The 22,804-nt window shown below is 43.8% G+C and overlaps 1 protein-coding gene across 2 annotated transcripts in view; it reads right to left on the bottom strand.

Annotated features, from left to right (window-relative positions):
• Positions 1 to 267: 267 nt before the first annotated feature.
• The window catches only part of stat5a (signal transducer and activator of transcription 5a), a 122,360-nt gene continuing 99,823 nt past the window's right edge, over positions 268 to 22,804 (bottom strand). The window contains exons 9-21 of one of the 2 annotated variants that reach the window (XR_008810817.1): positions 21,144 to 21,323; positions 20,435 to 20,522; positions 7,734 to 7,856; positions 7,247 to 7,339; positions 6,624 to 6,830; positions 5,541 to 5,635; positions 5,090 to 5,232; positions 4,049 to 4,204; positions 3,597 to 3,648; positions 3,042 to 3,152; positions 1,195 to 2,705; positions 903 to 1,099; positions 268 to 728 (exon numbers count right to left, since the gene is read on the bottom strand). Coding sequence is in view for 1 of the 2 variants with exons in the window: in XM_056287449.1 (XP_056143424.1) it covers positions 2,582 to 2,705; positions 3,042 to 3,152; positions 3,597 to 3,648; positions 4,049 to 4,204; positions 5,090 to 5,232; positions 5,541 to 5,635; positions 6,624 to 6,830; positions 7,247 to 7,339; positions 7,734 to 7,856; positions 20,435 to 20,522; positions 21,144 to 21,323 (1,372 nt within the window). In the remaining variant the exon portion in view is untranslated. Of the gene's footprint in view, positions 729 to 902; positions 2,706 to 3,041; positions 3,153 to 3,596; positions 3,649 to 4,048; positions 4,205 to 5,089; positions 5,233 to 5,540; positions 5,636 to 6,623; positions 6,831 to 7,246; positions 7,340 to 7,733; positions 7,857 to 20,434; positions 20,523 to 21,143; positions 21,324 to 22,804 lie in introns of those variants that run through there. The other variant, XM_056287449.1, reaches the window with a different exon arrangement.

Genomic DNA, 22,804 nt, shown 5'->3' with positions numbered 1-22,804 from the left:
TTTTAAATTTTTTTTTGGTACCTTTGATGATGGGGGTGGAAACAGGGATGACGACGTATTTATTTATTGAAGGTAGCCTCGGCCACTCCTCTGGATCTGCCCTTGAATATAGCAATGTAGCTAAAATATTACTGTGATCCTCTGCACAAATACCCACACTTCAACAGCCCACACCGAGTGATGTTGTTCACAGTCTTCCACAATAAAAAAGCACACTTATTTTGTACACATAACTTCTTCTGTCCTTACACAAGAGTGAGCGCAAATTATTTATAAAACTTTTATTTTTTTGTCTTTTCAACCTCAACAGCCATTTCGCTTGGAAAACGTTCAGTTCTAAACCCAAACCACAAACATGGAACAAACATTGAACAGCACACAGCGCCATATACAGCATGAAAAACCACACAGTCTCTACGGTGAGAAGTAGTTCAAAACAATGAGGATAATGTCGATGAGGGATATCATCACTTCCCACGTAGGTTGAGATTTCAAAAACGTCAGAGAAAGAATAGCGAGATTTAAAAAAAAAGAAGAAAAGACTACGTTTTTTTTTTAAGAAACAAATGAAAAGGGAAAACAAGGGAATACTTTCAATACTGCAGTCTGCTGGACAAACACAAAATACATAGCGATGCTCGCCTGAATCCATCGCAGTCTGGTTCCCCCGCGGTGCTGCTGCAGGTCAGACCAGACGTGGAGCTCTGCTAAATCGTCACTACAGGGTTCTGCGAGGGGGGGGAGTTACATTCAGTAGGGGGGCGCCACAGTAAGACAGTAATAAAATAGAATTATGGTAGAGAAAATAAGGTCATATATGCTGTAGCGATAAATTATTTTCTATTTTTTCTTTTTTTTTCTTCTTTTTTTATGATGCATCAAACAAGCAAAAGAATTTGTACCTGAGGCGGTCAACAACATGTTCTTAATTATTCTGCATTCTGTTTGTGTTTTTAAGAAGGGGGGAGGGGGGGTAGTTTCATCATTTTCAGCCAGACGTCTGTGTTTGGTGTCCCATGGGAATAGGAGCCGAGAGAGAGAGAGAGAGAGAGAGAGAGAGAGAGAGCCATATGGCATTACAGCTGACACAGGATCCAAGCTAAAAAAAAAAAAAGGAAAGTGATGGAAAACGAACAAATGAAACTACAAAAACAACGTCCTCATTGGAGAGCTGCTCTGTTCTGCGCTACATACAGGGCTGGGCCTGGTCCAAGGTCCGGAGTCTGTCCAAGGATCTCAGGAGGTCAGCTTGTTGGGCGTCGGCCATGTTGTCACACTCAGGGACGTGCACATGCAGGTTTCCTAGCGGTGTGGAGACACCGGGACGGGGGGAGATGGGCGGCAGTCAGACACGTAAAGAAAGGCCAGTGGGGGTGGAGCAGCACACCCTCACATCGAGTAGAGCAGCTCAGTACACAAATCTGAGAGATGACATTAAAATACTGATTTTTTTTCCCCCGTGCAGCTAGACATTTTCAGATTCAGCAGTTGCAACCATACAACAACCAACACAAAAAAAAAAAAAAAAAACCAAAACAAAACATAAAAAACACCTGCCAGCCACAGGGCAACAAAAGATCCCTTCTGCACATGTCATCAGAATCAGACAACAAACTCACATGGGTGAATCTAATGACCAGGCGGTTGCACAATTACTACAACAAGAGTAACAACAATGACTGACAAGAGGAGCAGTGCGAGGTAGCATTTGATGGGGGTACAATAGAGGGGAGGGGGCCAAAGAGAGACCTGAGAGGAGCAAGCAGATAAATGCTAAGGTTTGTGTTTCTGCAGCTAGCAGAAAGTCAGATAGCCCTGTGAGGGGAGGGAGGTGCATACAAGTCCCGCCTCCGGCTTCAGCTGGTGAACAAATCAGAGCAAACGTATACTCATATAGCGATGCAATGCTAACGAGGCGTGTACACGCACACCATCTGGAGCGCACAGAGAAACAGGAGAGTCACTCCACCTTTAGCTTTAGTGTGTATGGACTTGAACAGCTAACAAGAAACTCGCCCAACAACTATGATTAAGTTGTAAAAGAGTGACAGTGAAAATCTCTTGTGTTTTTAGCAAAGGGCATGTTCTGTATCAAAAGAAAAACAGCGATAAAAACCATTGACAGAGAAGAGAACACAACAAAAATAGAAGAAAAAAAACAGTACAATCAGTCGCGTTTTTTAAACCTCTGTTCAAAATCAGAAACCTGAAAATGCATGCACAAATGTGAACGAGCGTCTTCTTTTCATTCTTATTCACAATACTGTAACATGGTAGTTGTCGCATTATGACTACTCTGTTTTACATACACATATGGACACAAATAAAAACAGGTGAGGTCACAGACATGCATGTTTTCATGCTAAAAAAAACAACCCGGGAAAAGACCCCCCCCACCAAAAAAAAAACAACCCAAAAAACAGTCACAACCATTATTAACATTTCACATTATAACTATCAGGAAAAAAAAACAATAATGAGAAATGAATGGAATTTAACCATGAGAGATATGAAAGGGGTGTGGGAGATTGGGTGGGGGGGCAAGGTTCATTTGGTGTCTTCAAGGGTCAAATGTCAAAGGTCAGGACTGTTGGCCACTCCACTGGCTCTCCACAGGCCGCCGAAGGAGCTCCTCCACATGCCTGGCCACATCCATGGTATCGTCCAAGTCAAAGTCACCGTCTGCATCCAACATGGAGTCATTTCTGCCACAGGACACAGTGAGGAGACACCGCCGTTCAGACAAGCCAGCTTGTAAGCAGTATGATGGCGAGAAACCCAGCACAAGTACCACAGACATGGACACACATTCGCATGCAACCACACACGTGCATTAAGACAAACACATGTGTGTGCATGCACACATGCCCACACACACACACACACTGAGCATGGAGCAGTATTTTGATAAGAAACTGAACATAGGCAACAGAAACATTGACACACATACGGTACACATGCACACATAGAGACACACACACAGACAGAAACACAAACACACACAGGAGGAACCCAGGTCTTAAACCGGTTGCTGGACTCACATAGGTGGGTATATGCCGTAGGTGTGGGGGTGAGTGACAGGGGCAGGGGAGGCACCGTGATCCATGTAGGTGGGGTTTCCACTTGCCGGGTCAGGATTGGCAGTAGCGAACCTGCAGGTGAGAAGACAGATGCATGTCGAGATGAAGGCACCATCTCCAGCAGTTGCCAAAGATACTGACGGTCCTCAGTGAGTATTAGCGTGTCTGACGGTCTTGGCTGCCTCATTACAGCCGTTCTCTGCGCCTGCGGTGCACCGGGGTGAGACTGCAGCCGAGATGGACAGGGAGCCCGGCCAGCTAACTAACAGCCCTAACTGTAGTGATGAGAAGAACACAAGCCAGCTCAGGGACCCTCGCCGACTCTAATTGGCCTCCTTCAACTACAGCAGGTAACTAATGGTTGATCTGAATTCAGGAGCCCATTTTTGGTGATTAACTCTAAATGTTGTTACGATGGCAATTACGAACCAAAGGAAAGGACAGAGGGAGGGGACGGAGGAGAAGGAGAAGTAGGAGGAATCAGAGGATGGGTAGAGAAGAGGGGGAGATACTCACTCTGGTACTACTTGCTTGATCTGTGGTTTGACGTAGCCATCCACTGCTTTAGCTAGAGGGGAAAAAGAGGCACAGAGAAATGTAAACCATGACCATGACCGATCGCTTGTCGTCAATGCAGTCATCTGTAGTCCTACCAAGACATGCGTCAACAAGAGTCGATTGGCTTGGCAAATTGAATACACAGGCAATGTGCTGCCACTGGGTGAAAATCTTGCACCGATGAAATGTGAATAAGTGTTGAAAGCGAAATTCTTTCGCCAGACTTTCAACTACAGAGTGGTTTTCATTACCCTGTGGGGTTACACAGGACCATGATGCAAAATCCTAACTTGAGTAACAAATGTGAAAAGCGCTAAAATTGGGTTTATAAAGCTTTGACAGGGCAAGAGCACCATGCTGTGTTACTGTCATGGGAGAGTGGCTGCGTTTCAAAGAAGAAGGTTGCATACACAACGGTGGGGTGTAGTATTTGGAGAAGACTTCATCCTTGGGTCTGTCCGGGTAGAGGAACAGCAGGTGATTGAGATCGCTGATGCGGTCGGCCAGAGAGCGAATGGAGAAGTCTTTGGTTGTGTAGGGCATGAGGTTCCACACCATCCTCTCCCCTGGGAAAGACACATGCACACACACGCATCAATTTCCTCTCCGTTGTCCACACTCGGGGCTAGCGGCTGTGTTGACTGGGTTGTGTGCTGTAGCCTATTTTGAATGCTTGTGGGGTTTATAATGTGGGTGCATCTGTGTGAACTTGTGTGGGTTTTTGTTCGGTGTTTGAGTACGGTGCTGCGGTTAGCTTTTGTATTCTGGGTCTGTGCACTGGCTGTCAAAAACAAAAGCTTCAAAAAACTGAACCATCAATGTATGATGTGTCACCCAATCCATAAAATGATTTTCTTTTCTTGGACGTTTCCCCCCCCCTTTTCCCTCCCCAATTGTAGCCGGCCAATTACCCCCACTCTTCCGAGCCGTCCCGGTCACCGCTCCACCTCTTCTGCCCATCTGGGCAGGGCTGCAGACTACCACATGCTTCCTCCCAGACATGTGGAGTCGCCAGCCGCTTCTTTTCACCTGACAGTGAAGGGTTTCGCCAGGGGGACGTAGCGCGTGGGAGGATCATGCTATTCTTCCCAGTCCCCCCCCCCCCCCAAACAGGCGCCCTGACCGTCCAGAAGAGGCACAAGTGGCTCCTAGGTGCTAGTGGCGCTAGTGAACACATACCCACATCCGGCTTCCTACCCACAGACACGGCCAATTGTGTCTGTAGGGATGGCCAACCAAGCCGGACATAACACAGGGATTATAACTGGCGAGCCCTGTGTTGGTAGGCAATGGAATAGACTGCTATGCTACCAGTAAAATGATTTTCATCTAGATTTGTATACCTATTAATGACAATAGGAGATTAATGTATTTCTCATGGCTACACACGGTGGTAGAAACACATGAGAATGCAGTCCTACAAGGTGACCTGGTGCTCAGTGAGTTCGCACCTGCTTTGTTCGGGTTTTCTGCAACCCAGGCAATGGTGATTCCACCGATCTCAGAGTCGCTAAACCGCAGCAGGAAGGTGCCGTTGGGTTTGGACATCAGCATGTCCTGAGCCTGCTGCTTGTTCACAAAGCCCAAGATGGCCCTAGCAGACAGAAAGAGAGAAGTGAGAGAGACATTAAGCCATCATGCAGTCCTTGTCAGGCTGGTGAGAACACCTCCAGATGCACACGTTGCCATGGAAAACCATCTCAAGTGTGAATGACCAGCTGAGCTGCTGAGACTGAAATAATGTATTTAGTATGTATTCATGTATTTAGTGAAGCGGTGAGGCCGTTAAGTTGTCAATCAAAAACAAAGTGTTTTTTTTTCTTTGCTCTCTTCTGCTTTTTATCTCAATTGAGGAGCCAAGATTGATGGGAAGCTTTGTGTGAGAAAGCGGTTTTTGCTCACCCGTCGTTCCAGTGCGGTTTAAGATGTTTTTTCGTTAGTTCCATCACACCATCAAACCACTGCCAAAATGTGAAGTTTCTCCCTGGCAGGCTCTCCTGTAGGGGAAGGATTTGGGAATGTGAGTTTTGCACTCACACTATACATCCGCACAGAGCAAAAGAGCAGGCAGAGTCCAGGGAGACAAAGATATCGTTTAAAGGTTATCCGAGTCCCTCTCCCTCCTGTCAATCCGGTTCAAAAAGACAAGAGAACAACATGTCCTCAACCCACCCAAGTTCAATATATGTGCATGTGTTTGTGTTAGTTTATATGTGTTTGTGTGTCAGTGTACATTTGTTTGGGCATGCATGCGTGTGTGTGTGTGAGAAATAGAGCGTTAGGGCGAGAGAGTCGGGAAGTGTGTATCTTTGTGTGTGTACATGACTCTGTGAACCAGCTGAAATTTGATGTTCCTGTAATCTAATGAGAGAGATGGTGTGTGGTAAATGCGAGTGAATTTCCTGCCATTGCTGGCTACTTTAAGCCAGCCAATGAGGCCTCCAGCTAATTTAGCCTTTCACTGTCTGGACAAACAGACCCATTAAGATGAAGACCTTGCTGTGAAATGTTCCTCAAAAGGTCCACAAAAGAATAGGTCTTGCAGGGATAATGCGAAATAGAGCACGACACATGCATGGGAAATATGTAGAAATTCTAACTGAATCGATCAAAATATTCTTTGCATGCAACCTAGGCTGCTTCCCATAATCAGCCTCCAAGCATATTTAAAATGAATTTTGGAGCCAATTCCATGCAAGCGCTGAAATCCACACTGTCACAGCCAATGATGAAACACATTGGGTTTGCTTTGGGAAAGGTATATGGTGTATTATGGATGGATGGATGGATGGATGGACGATGGATGGATATTTTACCACGTATGTGTCTCTCTATGTATTTGTGTAAAGCAGAGAGAGCATGCGAGAGAGAGAGGTAGAGAGAGAGAGAGAGAGAGAGAGAGAGAGAGAGAGAGAGAGAGAGAGAGAGAGAGAGAGAGAGAGAGAGAGAGAGAGAGGGAGGACAGACAGACAGAGTGGTGCTGACCCTGTTAAACTGGGACCAGGTCATGGTCATGCTGCGGTAGTCATCAGGGTTGTTGCTCGAGCTGGTGAAGGCCTTTTGAGCCAGAAAGACGAGATTCTCCTCAGACAGGCCTCGGCTGCTCTGCACCTCAGCCTTGTACTTCATGTTGAGAGCCTCACATAGCTGGGGCCACAGCACTTTATCAGGCACTAGGAAGGGCACCCGTCCCTGGAGGCAGAGTGAGGTAAAGCTCCATTTTGTGTGGCAAGACAGTCAAAGAATCCACCGGTGTAGATGTACAGACAGTGTAAATGCAATCTCAACAGATAGAAAAGCTGTGTGTGTGCATCAGAGACAGAGAGAGATGTGTTGTCACACACACACACACACACTCACACACACACACACACACACACACACACTCACACACACACACACACACACACACACACACACACACACACACACACACACATAGTCCATAATCACATACAGCCAGTTACACACAAGCTCTACAAAACCAATCTTTCTCTCTCTTGCCCTATTTCTCTCTCTCTCTCTCTCACACACACACACACACACACACACACACACACACACACACACACACACACACACACAGATGAACGTGCACATACACTCACCGGCTCTGCAAATGCATTGTCCCATAGCACGGTTGCAGTGGCGTTATTGTCTTGGCTACCATGTACAATCACAACTACAGGAAGTGATAATGTCTGTTTGGGGGAAAGATGGCAGGCTGTTAGCAAAATAACACAGTAACAAAAAACAAACAAACAATAAGAGACCTTTACTTTTCTATGGTTGCAACAATATGGAAAGAAAGCTTTAAGGGGCGATACTTCAAATGAAAAAAAAAACGATACAAGAAATGGGGTGAAGGGCCAGGAATGGCTCATGGATGGCTGAATGAATGTTTTATCACCATGTGAAAAAGTGAATGCTCAAGGTTATATCTTTGTGATTCAGGCTTGCTGACAGATAAATTCCCTCTGTTGTGGGAATCAAACAAAGTTGGCTAGTAGTAGGCACCCCCTTTTTGCAATTATGTCCAATGCAGTAATGCAGTCTGTTCTTCCATCTCACCCCTGTACATCTGTGTGATTTTACCTTAACTTGAAAGACAAGCTCATTGCCTCCAACACTAAACTGGGACTCAAAGAGGATGGTGAACTTCTCCTCTGTGACGGACTCGGCTCCTCGCCTGTCGGACCGCCTGATCCTCTTCAAGGACTAAATGAGAGAGAAAGAGGTTCCATGTAAGACAGAGGAATGCTCAGACAAACATGGCTGCCTGTTTGGTTATGGCTCACCCAACATATGGTGCATACTATTCACTTTGATTCAGACTACAGGGCTGACATTTAAATAACCCATGGATGGCACTGGGGATCAGTGTTGGCTAACCATGATGCTGAGAACAGTACTTCAAGTGTACTGCTGAAGTACTTTTCCTCCACTGTTCAGTAAAGCTGGGTTTGTACCTACTGGCAGAATGTAGAAGAATGTTTCATGCGTCCTCATCATCATTATCAGCAGCATGGCAAAATCACCGCCCTTATAATTAGTTTAATCTCTCTTTGGTTGCTTGACACTTGTGTTTCACTGGAATGAAAGCCTGAACTATCATCTCACATTCACTGCTATGATGAAGGATCTCAGTGTGCTACTACATCCAACTCACAATGATTTTGGCAAGAGTCAAAATAAAAGCATATAAATAAATAAAAACAAATATAAAAGATTTGTAAAAGCTTTCATGAAAAGAAAAGTTTTAAGACAAGATATAAAGGGAACTAGAGACTTGGTTTGTCTTAGTTGAATAGGAAGAGAGTTCCAAAGTGTGGGGGCTCTAACGGCAAAAGCCTGATCACCCTTTGTGACAAACCAAGACCAGGCAATAACCAGCAGGGCTCCATCTTTGAATCGTAATGGTCGAGAGGACATATACCAGGTCAATAAATTGGAAATGTATGTATGAGCAAGACTGTTTAAGGCCTTAAAAGTGAGCAATAAAATTTTAAAATCAATACAAAATATAACAGGGAGCCAATGTAGGGACGCAAGTACAGGAGTGATATGGTCATGCCTTTTTGTCCTGGTAATGAGCTGAGCAGCAGCGTTTTGTACTAACTGTAGACAGTAGAGGGAGCCCTTGCTGATGCCCAAGTAAAGTGCATTGCAATCAAGCCGAGAATAGATAAAAGCATGTACAACTTTTTGCAGATCGGTAATTGATAAAATTTCCTAATTTTAGAGCTTACTTTGAGCTGAAGAAAGCATGACTGAACAACATGTTTGATTTTATTATCAAAACCGAGGTTAGCACCAAATATTACCCCAAGATTCCTAGCAGCCTGCTTAAGACTACCTGACAGACCACAAAGATTAGTACCAAAAAAGAGCTGATAAAATTTGGGGGACCGAACAGAATGATTTCAGACTTATCATCATTAAATTTAAGAAAATTTTCGGACATCCAGAATTTAATGTCAGAGAGGCAAGTTGTGAGATTCGCTATGGTGCTAGGATCTGTGTGTTTTAGTGGTATGTATAACTTAGTGTCGTCAGCATAAAAATGGTAAAATAAAACAAAAAACATCATGATTTTGAATGACCTGGCCAAGGGGCAGCATGTATATAGAAAACAGAAGGGGGCAAAAATTTTGCCTTGAGGGTCACCACAGCTCAACTGAGCCATTGGGGAAGGAGAGTTACCCAGAACAACAGAAAATGTTCTGTTGGAGAGGTAAGAGCATAATAAACTAAAAGCTGAGCCCTTGATGCCAACCCAAGTCTCTAAGCGATGTAAGAGGATACTGTGATTGACTGTGTCAAAGGCAGCACTTAAAGTAGAGTAGAGGTGACAAAAGTGGATGAATTTAAATACTTGGGGTCAAGTGTTCAAAGGGGGAGTGTGGAAGAGAGGTGAAGGAGAGTGCAGGCAGGGTGGAATGGGTGGAGAAGAGTATCAGGAGTGATTTGTGACAGAAGGGTACCAGCAAGAGTTAAAAGGAAGGTTTACAAGATTCTAGTGATATCAGCTATGTTGTATGATTTGGAGATGGTGCCAATGATGAAAAGACAGGAGGCAGAGCTGGAGGTGGCAGAGTTGAAGATGCTAAGATTTTCATTGGGAGTGATGAAGAAGGACAGGATTGATGAACATATTAGAGGGACAGCTCAGGTTGGACAGTTGGACACAAAGCAAGAGAGGCAAGATTGAGATGGTTTGGATACGTGCGGAAGAGAGATGCTGGGTATATTCTGAGAAGGATGCTGAATATGGAGCTGCCAGGCAAGAGGAAAAGATTAAGACCAAAGGGGAAGTTTATGGATGTGGTGAGGGATGACATGCAGGTGGCTGGTGTGACAGAGGAAGATGCAGAGGACAGAAAGAGATGGAAACGGATGATCTGCTGTGGTGACCTCTAACGGGAGTAGCTAAAAGTAGTAATAGTAGTTTGAAGGTGTTATACCCTTGTGGTGATCCATCATGATCAGTATTGTTCTCACTTGTTGTTAGCCAGTCAGGGTGAGATCCTGATGTTAGCAGCTCATTCACATCTGTGTTGCCCGGCGTTCATGGAGTGCCATTGGCTTCTTCAGCCAGTAGCCGTGAATCATGTTAGGGTCTGGTGCAGTCCAGCATTTCATGCTTGAGACTCATTGTTGGATGTTGGCGACTATTATGATAACTGGTTCTTGTTTTGGTATATTGCTGTGGTCTGCTCTTAGATCCACTAGCCACTGGGTATTTGTGTTGTGTGATGTCTCCTTTTCCCATATAATCTTCCAGTATAGCTTGGTCTCTGCTCTCAGTGGGTCTGACGTTCCCTTGTTACTCTTCAGCTGGGAGTACACTTTGGATGGTTCTTTGAGGAAAAAGGCCATTTACTCTTTTTGCTTCTTCTTCTCTGATGTATCTCTTCAGCCTGGCTGCCAGAGCTGTGATTGTTTGGCAGTTTCCAGGGCCTCACTTATGGACACCTTGCTGTACTTCTTCAACCAGGGCCTGTCTTTCATCACACCTTTCTACACCTCTGTTAACTTGCTATCATCTCTCTGTGCTGTGTTGATCTTGACTTTCAGCCTTCTCTTCCATGGAGGGTACTGTTGATGACCTTGGTTCTTAATCCTGTACTCAATGATCTCCAGGACTATGGCTGCAGGGCATATACAAGCTCATTGGTCTCTGTTATAGTGACAGGTGAGAAAATGCATAAGGCTGTGTTCACACCCACAAGCAGGCTTTGTGATGGTACTTTGTCACTGAGTTGTGGAAGCTGAACCCGGGGCTTGATTTTCTTTAGTCTGGCCATTTGAACCTCAGTAGCTTCAGCTGTCATGGCTGGTAGGATTGTTTCCGCTGGTTGGAGTCTGTTCTCATCTATATCCTGCCCACTGGGTGGCCATTCAGGGTGCTGAATTGTATCGGCATCCTTTTAGAGCCTTCTATTGATGTTCAAACATTGAGCCACTAGCTGCTTCAGTGTGGAAGTAGGTCTCCTACTGGTCCACAGTTCCCACATATGCTTCATACAGCCCTTCTCCAGCTGTTGTGATAGCAACCCATCAGTTCCAGGTTCTCCACCCTTGTCCATGAATGTCTTGCCCATTTCTCATCAGACTGCCCTGGTTCCACAACACTTGATGCAGATCTTGATTGATTGACTGACCTTGTTAAAACGGGCGGCGTCCAAGATGGTATGACTCTATTCATGTTACTCTCACTCATGTATGAGGTAGCTGGCTTGTATGGCATTATAAATCTAAGCTACGGGCTCTTACAAGAGACTCGCCCTAACAAGGGTTTGAATCCCAATCCCGATATTGGCGGGAAAGATGGCGTTCTTACCTACTTTGTGAGATTCGGCTTCATGAGATCGATAACTGCTGTCTCCTACTTTCTCCTTCTCTATTTACTAACCTACCCTTTTCATTTGTTCTTCTGATTTCGCTATTTTCTGTGCTTAGTTCACTTATCATTCGATTATCTAGTTTTCTTTCTCAAACAACTCTTGTGTTAGTGGGTAGCCTTTCGTTCCTAGTCTTTTCACTAGCCTTGAGCTTAGCCAAGCTTAGCAGTTAGCTCTAATGGATTTGAAGTCAAAGCACCCTCATTAAAATGATGGTGTGTGGTGACTGTTCAGCAGTTACAGATAGGTTGTTTCTACTAGAGAGATGTGTCCGTGAGTTAGAGCAGCTTCTTTGGGCTAGGATTATGTTAGATATGACAGGCACTCCAGATAGCCTTAGCCCTGGGCCTGACAGCAGACCTGCTATTGTTACCACTAGCTCAGTGTTGTCGGCAGATGTGGCGGAGTTTGTCTCTGTTTGCCAGCATGGGAAGGCTTGCAAGAGCAAGCCACTGGTTGTGTGCAGTCCGCAGTCACCTCTCCTGACTGCAAACTGGTTTTTGCCCCTCACCAGTCCCATTGGTAGTCCTGTCGGCCAGCGTGCCTCTCCCACTCCTGTCGACAGAGTAAAGCAATGCACGCTAGTGATAGGAGACTCTATTACAATATTAGATTAGCTTTGTCAGCCTTGGTTTGCTGTTTACCCAGGGCCAGAGTCTCCAACACATACTATGGCATTTGAACACGCCCAGCACCTGTTGTGTATAAGTCACAACAGTGTGACTGTAGTCTAGGACACTGCAGCTTTAAGTTTTACTACAGCCGGTTTACGGCAGTCGGTTTACGGCAGTAACACGGGACGTGGTTGATGCTATGCTGTACGTGTATGGGACATTTACTGTGGCAGCAATAAACACAGTTTGATACAAAGTCGTGGTCCGAGTTTTGCTGGACACAACAGCACCTATGTGAGGGCTCTGCTTGTAGACTTCAGTTCTGCCTTTAAAACCATTCTCCTTGACAGTCTGCACACCAAGCTCCTACAGCTTCAGCTACCTCACCCCATCTTCGAATGGATTACGAACTTCCTTTCCTTCCCTAACTTGCGTGTGTGTGTGTGTGTGTGTGTGTGTGTGTGTGTGTGTGTGTGTGTGTGTGTGTGTGTGTGTGTGTGTGTGTGTGTGTGTGTGTGTGATTCAGTCATCCAGGTAGTAAAACATCCAGGGAAGGTTTAAATCTATTCACTGGACATTAGTTTTCAGTTTGAGGACGTTTTGCCATTCATTTGGATGAATGGCAATTCTGATGCTGAGTGGAGTAACCTCACTGTTCATCCCTGTGATAATGCCACACCTCCTTTACAAACCCCAATTCCCCAATTCCAATGAAGTTGGGACGTTGTGTAAAACGTAAATAAAAACAGAATACAATGATTTGCAAATCCTTTTCGACCGATATTCAATTGAATACACCACAAAGACAAGATATTTAATGTTCAAACTGATAAACTTTATTGGTTTTTTAGCAAATATTCACCCATTTTGAATTTGATGCCTGCAACACGTTCCAAAGAAGCTGGGACAGGTGTAGCACACTTGATAAGAATGACACTTACAAGGGCTGGTGTTTTTGTTGTTTTACTCCATCTGTCAAATAGACATTACAGAGGACACGTTTTCAGAGCATGGCTCACTATACGAAAGGCAGCACTCATCTCCAATTTATACACAATAAGAGCACCAAATAATATTCATCCATAAATTCACATTAGTCTAGCCTACCGCTAGCAAAGCTAAACAGTATATAATGTTACGGAACATGGGGGGGGATCAAAATAGCAACACACATAGGCCTACCTTCATATTTACACAGTGTGGAGACACTAAACATAGTAAAGGGACAGACTAATCACACATACAGACAATGTCAAAGTCAAGCTACAGAACAATGGGTTCAGACCGCGGGAGCTATGGCTATGCTAACGTTAGCAACTCGCTAGCAATCTAGCTAATGTTAGCTAGTGATATGACGTTATCAAAATAAACATGAAAGTCCCTTCGTGGGTATTTCTAATAGGCATCCATATCCCACCTACACATCATATTTAATCACCATCCGAATTCTATATGTCTAACTAGTCTGCTTACCTGTCAAATAGACATTACAGAGGACACGTTTTCAGAGCATGGCTCACTATACGAAAGGCAACGCTCATCTGACGATTCTACCCAAATGCCCCAGAGTGCACCGAGAGAGCCAGCACTACGTCACACAGGCTAGAAGCAATTAACCTGCAGTGCCCTCCTGTGGCGAGAACCGGCTATCACAACAACACAACAGACAATTCTCCTCTTTACTAGTATTGAGTGGTCAATGAAGGTAAGTATATGAAATAGAAGATAGGTATATAAAATAGAAGGTAAGTATATAAAATCAAAAATAGATGAGGGGCTACTAAATCCCAAGTACCCCACACAGGGGCATGTTCACCACTGTGTTACATCACCTTTCCTTTTAACAACACTCAATAAGCGTTTGGGAACTGAGGACACTAATTGTTGAAGCTTTGTAGGTGGAATTCTTTCCCATTCTTGCTTGATGTACGACTTCAGTTGCTCAACAGTCCGGGGTCTCTGTTGTCGTATTTTGCACTTCATAATGCGCCACACATTTTCAATGGGAACAGGTCTGGATTGCAGGCAGGCCAGTCTAGTACGCACACTCTTTTACTACGAAGCTACGCTGTTGTAACATGTGCAGAATGGGGCTGAAAAAGACGTCGCTTGGATGGCATCATATGGTACTCCAAAACCTGTATGTACCTTTCAGCATTAATGGCGCCTTCACAGATGTGCAAGCTACCCATGCCATGGGCACTAACACACCCCCATACCATCACAGATGCTGGCTTTTGGACTTTGCGCTAATAACAATCTGGATGGTCCTTTTCCTGTTTAGCCCAGAGGACACGACGTCCATGATTTCCAAAAACAATTTGCAATGTGGACTCGTCAGACCACAGCACACTTTTCCACTTTGCGTCAGTCCATCTCAGATGAGCTTGGGCCCAGAGAAGCTGGCGGCGTTTCTGGGTGGTGTTTATTTGTGGCTTTTGCTTTGCATGGTAGAGTTTTAACTTGCACTTGTAGATGTAGCGACGAACTGTGTTAACTGACGATGGTTTTGTTCCTGAGCCCACGTGGTAATATCCTTTACAAAATGATGTTGGTTTTTAATGCAGTGCCGCCTGAGGGATCGAAGGTCACGGACATTCACTGTTGGTTTTCGGCCTTGCCGCTTACGTGCAGAGATTTCTCCGGATTCTCTGAATCTTTTGATGATATCATGGACTGTAGATGATGAAATCCCTAAATTCCTTGCAATTGTACGTTGAGAAACATTGTTCTTAAACTGTTGGACTATTTGCTCACGCAGTTGTTCACAAAGTGGTGAACTTCACCCCATCCTTGCTTGTGAACGACTGAGCCTTTGGGGGATGCTCCTTTTATACCCAATCATGACACTCACCTGTTTCCAATTAACCTGTTCACCTGTGGAACATTCCAAACAGGTGTTTTTTGAGCATTCCTCAACTTTCCCAGTCTTTTGTTGCCCCTGTCCTATCTTCTTTGGAACGTGTTGCAGTCATCAAATTCAAAATGTGTTAATATTTGCAAAAAACAATAAAGTTTATCAGTTTGAACATTCAATATCTTTTCTTTGTAGTGTATTCAATTGAATATAGGTGGAAAAGGATTTGCAAATCATTGTATTCTGTTTTTATTCACGTTTTACACAACGTCCCAACTTAATTGGAATTGGGGTTTGTAGAAAGGGGACGAGAATGGGGACAGCCATTCAGAGCACATGTTCTTGTGGTGTGTTCTTTTTTCCCCCTTTATCTCCCCAATTGTACCCAGCAAATTATGCCACTCTTCTAAGCCATCCCGGTCATTGCTCCACCCCCTCTACCAATCTGGGGAGGGCTGCAGACTACCACATGCCTCCTCCGATACACATGGAGTCGCCAGCCGCTTCTTTTCACCTGACAGTGAGGAGTTTCGCCAGGGGGACTCCACATGTATTGAAGGAGGCATGTGGTAGTCTGCAGCCCTCCCCAGATCAGCAGAGGAGGTGGAGCAGTGACTGGGACGGCTCGGAAGAGTGGGGTAATTGGCCAGATAAAATTGGGGAGAAAAACGGGACCCCCCCCCCAAAAAAAGAAGCCATTTGGAAGCTGTTCCACAGGTAGCAAACTGAACAGACCGATTGAACAAATATGTGAACATGGTATATATGTAGGCGACATGGTGGCACAGAGGTTAGCGCAGTCGCCTCACAGCAAGAAGGTCCTGGGTTCGAGCCCCGGGGTAGTCCAACCTTGGTGGGTCCTTCCGGCCATCCTCTGTGTGGAGTTTGCATGTTTTCCCCATATCCGTGTGGGTTTCCTCCGGGGACTCCAGTTTCCTCCCACAGTCCAAAGACATGTAAGTTGGGTGAACTGGCCATACTAATTGTCCCTAGGTATGAATGTGTGTGTGTGTGTGTGTGTGTGTGTGTGTGTGTGTGTGTGGGCCCTGTGATGGCCTGGCAGCCTGTCCAGGGTGTCTCCCTGCCTGCCGCCCAATGACTGCTGGAATAGGCTCCAGCATCCCTGAGAGCAGGATAAGCGGTTCAGATAATGGATGGATGGATGCTCTTCTATTTTTAAACGTGATGGACTCCATCCAAATTGAGCAGGCTCACGAATGCTGGCTGCAAACGTGTTTTATTCCATTGTCCAACTCTCGTGTTTGTGCTATCGACAATAACGTTTGGTGCCCGCACACAGGTGCAGACAGTTCCGTCACTAAATGACGTCCACAGGAGCAGAGTGGTTTCAATTTTGGTTCCATTGTAAACCATACTTATTCAGGTCCTTTGGTGAGTTCGATCCATCACACCAATGACTGTCACTCTGCCATACTAATTCCTGTAATAATAAACCATTGACACAGACCCCTTAATCTCCCTGTAACATACAGGGAGCTAAACAATTTGTTGCCAGTTCAGACTTCAGTTATTAGTCCCCCACAAAGCCATGCACCTCAGACAATAAAAATGGCTTTATTAAACGTCAGGTCGCTAACTAATAAGTCATTTTTAGTTAATGATCTTATAAGTACCTATAACCTGGATTTCACCCTACTGACCGAGACCTGGCTGGATAGAAATGGCACAGTCGCGCTTATTGAGACTGCACCTCCTGGCTTCAAATTCATCCATACCACCAGATCTGATAAGAAAGGCGGTGGAATAGCTGCTGTCTTCTTTCATTCCTATAGCTGCAAGGAAATCCCCCTCGGGAAATTCACGTCTTTTGAACACCTTGCTCTTACCATACATTGTACTGCTACGATTTTAATAATTACTGTCTACCGACCACCAAAATCTAAACATGGCTTTCTTGATGAATTTTCGGAGCTACTGTCTATGGTTTCCCCTGATTATGATTATTTCATCATCCTGGGTGATTTTAATGTTCATGTTGACAATCAAACAGACCCCGATGCTAGAAACCTAATTGGCTTGCTGGAGGCATTTGCTCTCATTCAGCATGTTTCCGGACCCACCCACAATAAGGGGCATACTCTAGACTTAGTCAAATCAAAAGGACTTAATATTACTGTACCCTGTGTCATGGATGTTGCTATCTCTGATCACTGTTATATATTTTTTGATATGTCAGCTCTTCCTGTACAAAAGAAGAGCACTCGCATGCTCAAAAAACCCTTCATTGATAATAATACAACTGAAACCTTTCAGAAAACCGTAAATGAGTTGTCGCCATTCATGTCATCACAAACTGAGGATCTTGTGAACGACTTCAACTCAAAAATACGGAATATGTTTGACAACATTGCACCTGTTAAAACTAAAAACATAGAAAAACAAAAAGCCCCCTGGAGAAATGGAGTGGTTATTAGGCAGCTTAAGAGAGACTGTCGCCAAGCAGAACAACAGTGGAGAAAGACTAAACTTCAGGTTCACCATGAAATTTACAAGGATAGACTGAACAAGTACTGCAAAAAAATCAAACTGGCCAGACAGTCTTTCTTCTCTAAAATCATTAATGAAAACATTAAAAATGGTAAAGTGCTTTTCGCCACTATTGACTGACTTATTAATAATCCACCATCTCCAAACCCATCAGAGATGCTGTCCACTCAAATATGTGAGCAATTCGCTACATTCTTCAATAACAAAATTATTGCCATTAGACAGAACATTAGTGCCTCAAGATCCAGTAATGAACCTACCCTCCAGTTCTCCAGAAATATCACTGGCGCCATGTCTCACTTTGACACTCTAGACCTTAAAAGTCTAGACAATATTGTTAGGCAGCTCAGGTCGTCCACCTGCTGCTTGGATCCTCTCCCTACCAAATTTTCTAAAAATGTTTTTAATTGCTTAGCATATGACGTTTTAGAAATTATTAACTACTCTCTTCAAGCAGGTATATTTCCTGCAGCACTTAAGACAGCTGTTGTTAAACCACTTCTGAAGAAGAGTAAACTTGATGCGACAGTTATTGCCAACTACAGGCCCATCTCCAACTTACCATTCCTCAGCAAAATCCTTGAAAAAACAGTTTATTCTCAAGTTAATAACTTATTAATATCTAATAACCTTCTAGGCATTTGTCAATCGGGTTTTCGATCTCAGCATAGCACAGAAACAGCACTTATCAAAGTTGTGAACGATCTGCATATAAACACAGATTCTAATAAATTGTCTGTTCTTGTGCTCCTGGATCTCAGTGCTGCTTTCGACACTTTTGATCATGATATTTTGCTGGAGAGATTAGAAAAATGGGTCGGCCTTTCTGGCCCGGTTCTCAACTGGTTTAGGACATACCTTCAGGACAGGCAGTTCTTTGTGTCTATTGGAGACTTTTCCTCGGACAAAGTGGGTATAATGTGTGGGCTACCCCAAGGTTCAATTCTTGGACCACTACTATTCAATCTTTATATGCTCCCACTTGCACATGTTATACAGAAACACAAAATAAATTACCATAATTATGCAGATGACTCACAACTGTACACATCCCTATCTTCTGATAACCTAGCTCCCATACGTTCCCTAATTCAGTGTATTGACAATATTACTTTATGGATGTCAGATAACTTTTTACAACTGAACAAAGACAAGACAGAAATGCTTATTTTTGATGCAAAGACTCAGAGACAGAGAATTGCAGCTCATCTCAGCTCTCTGTCTCTGGAGTGCAAAGGTGAAGCTAGAAATCTTGGTGTAATCATGAACAGTGATCTAAATTTTAAGAGCCACATCAATCATCTCACAAGATCAGCCTTCTACCATCTTAAAAACATTTCAAAACTAAGGGGCTTTCTATCAATATCAGACTGTGAAAAATTAACCCATGCATTTATAACAAGTAGACTAGACTACTGCAATGGACCATTCACCGGACTCCCAAAATCAGTTGTGCACCAACTACAATTAATTCAAAATGCGGCAGCACGTGTTCTCACCAGAACTAAAAAGTATGGGCACATTACACATGTTCTTAGATCTCTGCATTGGCTCCCCATTAAAACTAGAATTGATTTTAAAATTCTTTTAATTGTATACAAAGCGCTAAATGGCCTTGCACCACGTTATATAAAAGACATGTTAATTCCTTATAAACAAGCAAGAACTCTCAGGTCCAATGGCAGTGGTCTTTTAACCATCCCTCGTGCTAGGTCTAGAGCAGGGGAAGCTGCATTTTCTATTTATGCCCCAAGTAGATGGAACACCCTGCCTGAGGACCTGAGAGAGGCCCCCACACTGGACACATTTAAAAGCAGGTTAAAAACCTTACTTTTCAAAACAGCCTACAGCTAAATTCATAGTGTGTGTGTGTGTGTTATATATATTTTGCTATTTTTATATATTCTGCTCTGTTGTTACTTTTAATTAATCAGTGTTTATGGCACTTTTATTTTTTTTTATTCCACTAACTCAGTTTTAAACTTGTTTGTACTTTTCTAGAATTTGCCTGTACTTTTATTTATTTATTTATTGTGCGGGGGGGGATTTTATTGATTTCATTGTTTTATTGTGTGAAGCACTTTGTGTTACATTTGTTTGTATGAAAAGTGCTATACAAATAAAATCTGATTGATTGATATATATGTAACGTTTATATTTAGCTAGGGTGACCATATTTTGGTTTTCAAAAGAGAGGACACTAAGTCGACACTAAAATTTTACTCACTGGTGGTATAGGCTGTCATTGTTCTTATCCCTGCAACTTTCAGATATGACAGAAACACGGTTGCTTATTACAGAGGAATAAGTTCTAATTGGCTGCAATATGTTATTTGGTGGATCAGTATGACCACAGGGCCTACAGAGGGCCTACAGATAATTCGCTAAGATTTGTTGACTGTTCTGCCTAGGCTATTCTCAAACATTAGCCTAACAGATGCATTGGCAGGTGGATTTATAATGATGTCAAGACACTTTTGTTCACAAAATAAAGTCCTGTTCATTCACACACATATATAATGCAAAACGTCAGCCTGAGAGGGAAAAAATTACTGAGGTCCAGACTTCGGCAACTTCATAGATGGCTACGGGTGTGATGCCCCTTTAAGAACAACTCTCTTCCAAATTGCCTGTGTAATATGGGGGAATCAAAGATGAGGAGACCCATGTGACGAATGCGACACATGTGGAGTCCAGCATGTTAGACCAATGAAATATGAGGCCAGTAGAAAGGCGACACGCCAACGTTAGATCTACGAGTAGATTTGTGAGATGCTGGGATGAGATGTTCTACTACACAAGGCCACCTTCTGTCTAACCCACACCAATCTGTTTTATCCCTTTTTCTAAATGTGAGTCAGTGGAGAAAGGTTCAAATTGACTAAGGCTCCCCCCCTCCCCCCAATCCTTTACCATGTTTCTGAAGTGGGCGCTGAGGGTCCCTGTGGTCTGGTGGTACTCCATTACACAGTTATTGTTGAGAATTTCTCCGCTGCTGTCACTGAGAAAAGGCAATCAGAGTGCATTAGTGGTGTTGGATTTACAGCAGTGACAATAACATCAGAGGCAACATGTGAAATATTCTACCTGACAAAAAGGAAGACATTTTCTACATGCAAAAGAAACTGGGCCACAGTCAGGAATGGTGGTTTTACTTCATAGAGATGTTCATCTTTTTTTTTCCTTTAGAGAAATGGCAAGCAGATGCCTATGGGCTGCTGATGAAGTAACATATCAGGTGTTTTAGAAGGTAAACAGCAGATAATGCCTGAGGTGCTGTAGCCTCCATTCTACTGATCACTGGCTGACTTGACATCCTGGCAGGACTGTATTAGTTGGGAGGAATGTGGGATGTGGCCGTGGAAAGCTCCGAATGCAGATTTCCCACACACTTCACAGATTCCTCTGAGGCAATGTTCAAGTTCCAGCCATGTTTCTGTAGTAAGCACTGGCTCCTCAGTAGGCCAGAGTTCATTTTGGGACTCCCGTACAATGGTGAGACCCTTTTTCTAGATAACGCCACATTGAGAGCTCATTTCAGCAATGCTGAATCTACAGTAGGGATTAAAAAAAAAAGAAGAAAAAAAAGAAAAAAAATCTGCGTGCATGCACATATACCCACTTCCTCGTGTTTTCATTCTTCAGCAGGGACTTGGCTTGCTGTTCACTGATAATGGTGGCTTTGACTTGGGGAGGGTTCATATGCACATTCAGCTTTCCACCCACCAGGAGGCGCACAGTGGCAGCAAACTTCGTCTGAGTCTTTAGCACCTGTGGAGGCTGCTTCTCAATGATGAAGGTGCTGAGAGGGAGAGAAGGGAAACAAATCAAAACACTGTTGAATTTAAGCTTTTGATGGGATTTTGCTATTGATCTTTTTTTATGAGGGGATTAGCCTTTGCGTTTGACCAAACACCTAAGCAAAAAGAATAATGAAAGCTGACGAAAATTATAATGGCTCAATGAGCCAGCAGAAAGGAAAACAATTAACTTTGTGTATTCCATTGATGCTGATTTGACTGTCCTTCTCGTGAACCCGCATAAATGCTCACTGGAACGAAAGGAAACTTAAAGCATACCACATGCAGTGAAATAATCCAACTGCCAGAATTCACGAGGTTTCAGGAGCGAAGACGGCTGTCACAATGAACTTGTTTTTGCCTGACAGACGACCAGCCTGTCAGGAAATCTAAACTAAGTGGTGATGATAAGATACCGCACTCTCGACTTCCCAGCCTACACCCTCCTGGGGTTTTAGTGGAATATGGGGAGGATGTGGTTTGGTTGGAAAGCAGGAGGACCACGTAAGACAGGAAGAGGAAACATAAGTTGAGCTTGCAGTGAGTGCAGTGCATTAAAGGCTCTGAAATTGGGCCATTCTGCAGCCTGATCAGACATCGCTCTGACAGTGGCAAGGCTTCTCAGTGCATTATGGGTGCCCACAGAGATACACCTAATGGAGAATGGGAGGGGCCAGTGTGAAAACTTGGATTTTTTCCTAATGAGAGAATGATGGAGGATTAAGAGACTGGCAGATGTGTCCTCGGGGCAACAACATACAGTAGCTACCATCAACCTCAAACCATCTGCACATGCTTTGTCTCTAACCCTCACTCATCTCCTGAACAGTCGGTTGGCTTTAGTCCATAAAGAGAAGTGTAGTGCATTAGCCATCCTTTGTCTCTGGACCTCCTTCAATACTCAGTCACCCCTGTTCCCCCCCAAGGCAGTTTGAGGGCTGGTTTGGAGCTGGTGCCTCATCTCAAACCAGTTCTTAGTGTTTCAACAGCCAAAGAACCGGCTCTCTGCTGGGAAAATGGGTTCCAGAGCGGCACCAACTCTTTGCTGGGCTAGAAGGAACATATGTCAGGGGCTGGGGAGAGATTATCATGACCAACAAGACCAATAGTGGATGCATTACTACTTGGCAGCAACAATCAGTTGTGCCGAATAATGCATGCACCCTTAACACTCATTAATGACACTTCAAATCAAAGTTTGATAGGAATCAAATGGTTTTATCAGCACATAATTTATTTAATCAACATTGACAGAGTGATTTTGACACCCTACATTAATTTTTCCGCATTTAAAAGCCTAATTTTAGGCATAACTATCTGAAATCCTATGCTTAAAAACACATCGACAAGGAACACCAAAGAGTTCTCCTTAAGAAACTTAAGAGAGATTAATAAAGGAAACCTTGTAAATTTCAGACCAATCACCCCACAGGAGAACAAGGCAGATAATCACATTTTCCGTTAATTTTGTAATGGACATTTG

Source organism: Lampris incognitus, chromosome 10, assembly GCF_029633865.1.
Source record: "Lampris incognitus isolate fLamInc1 chromosome 10, fLamInc1.hap2, whole genome shotgun sequence".
NCBI lineage: Eukaryota > Metazoa > Chordata > Actinopteri > Lampriformes > Lampridae > Lampris > Lampris incognitus.
The sequence above is the reverse complement of the archived record's forward strand: the minus strand, read 5'-3'. Positions and strand labels throughout refer to the sequence as shown.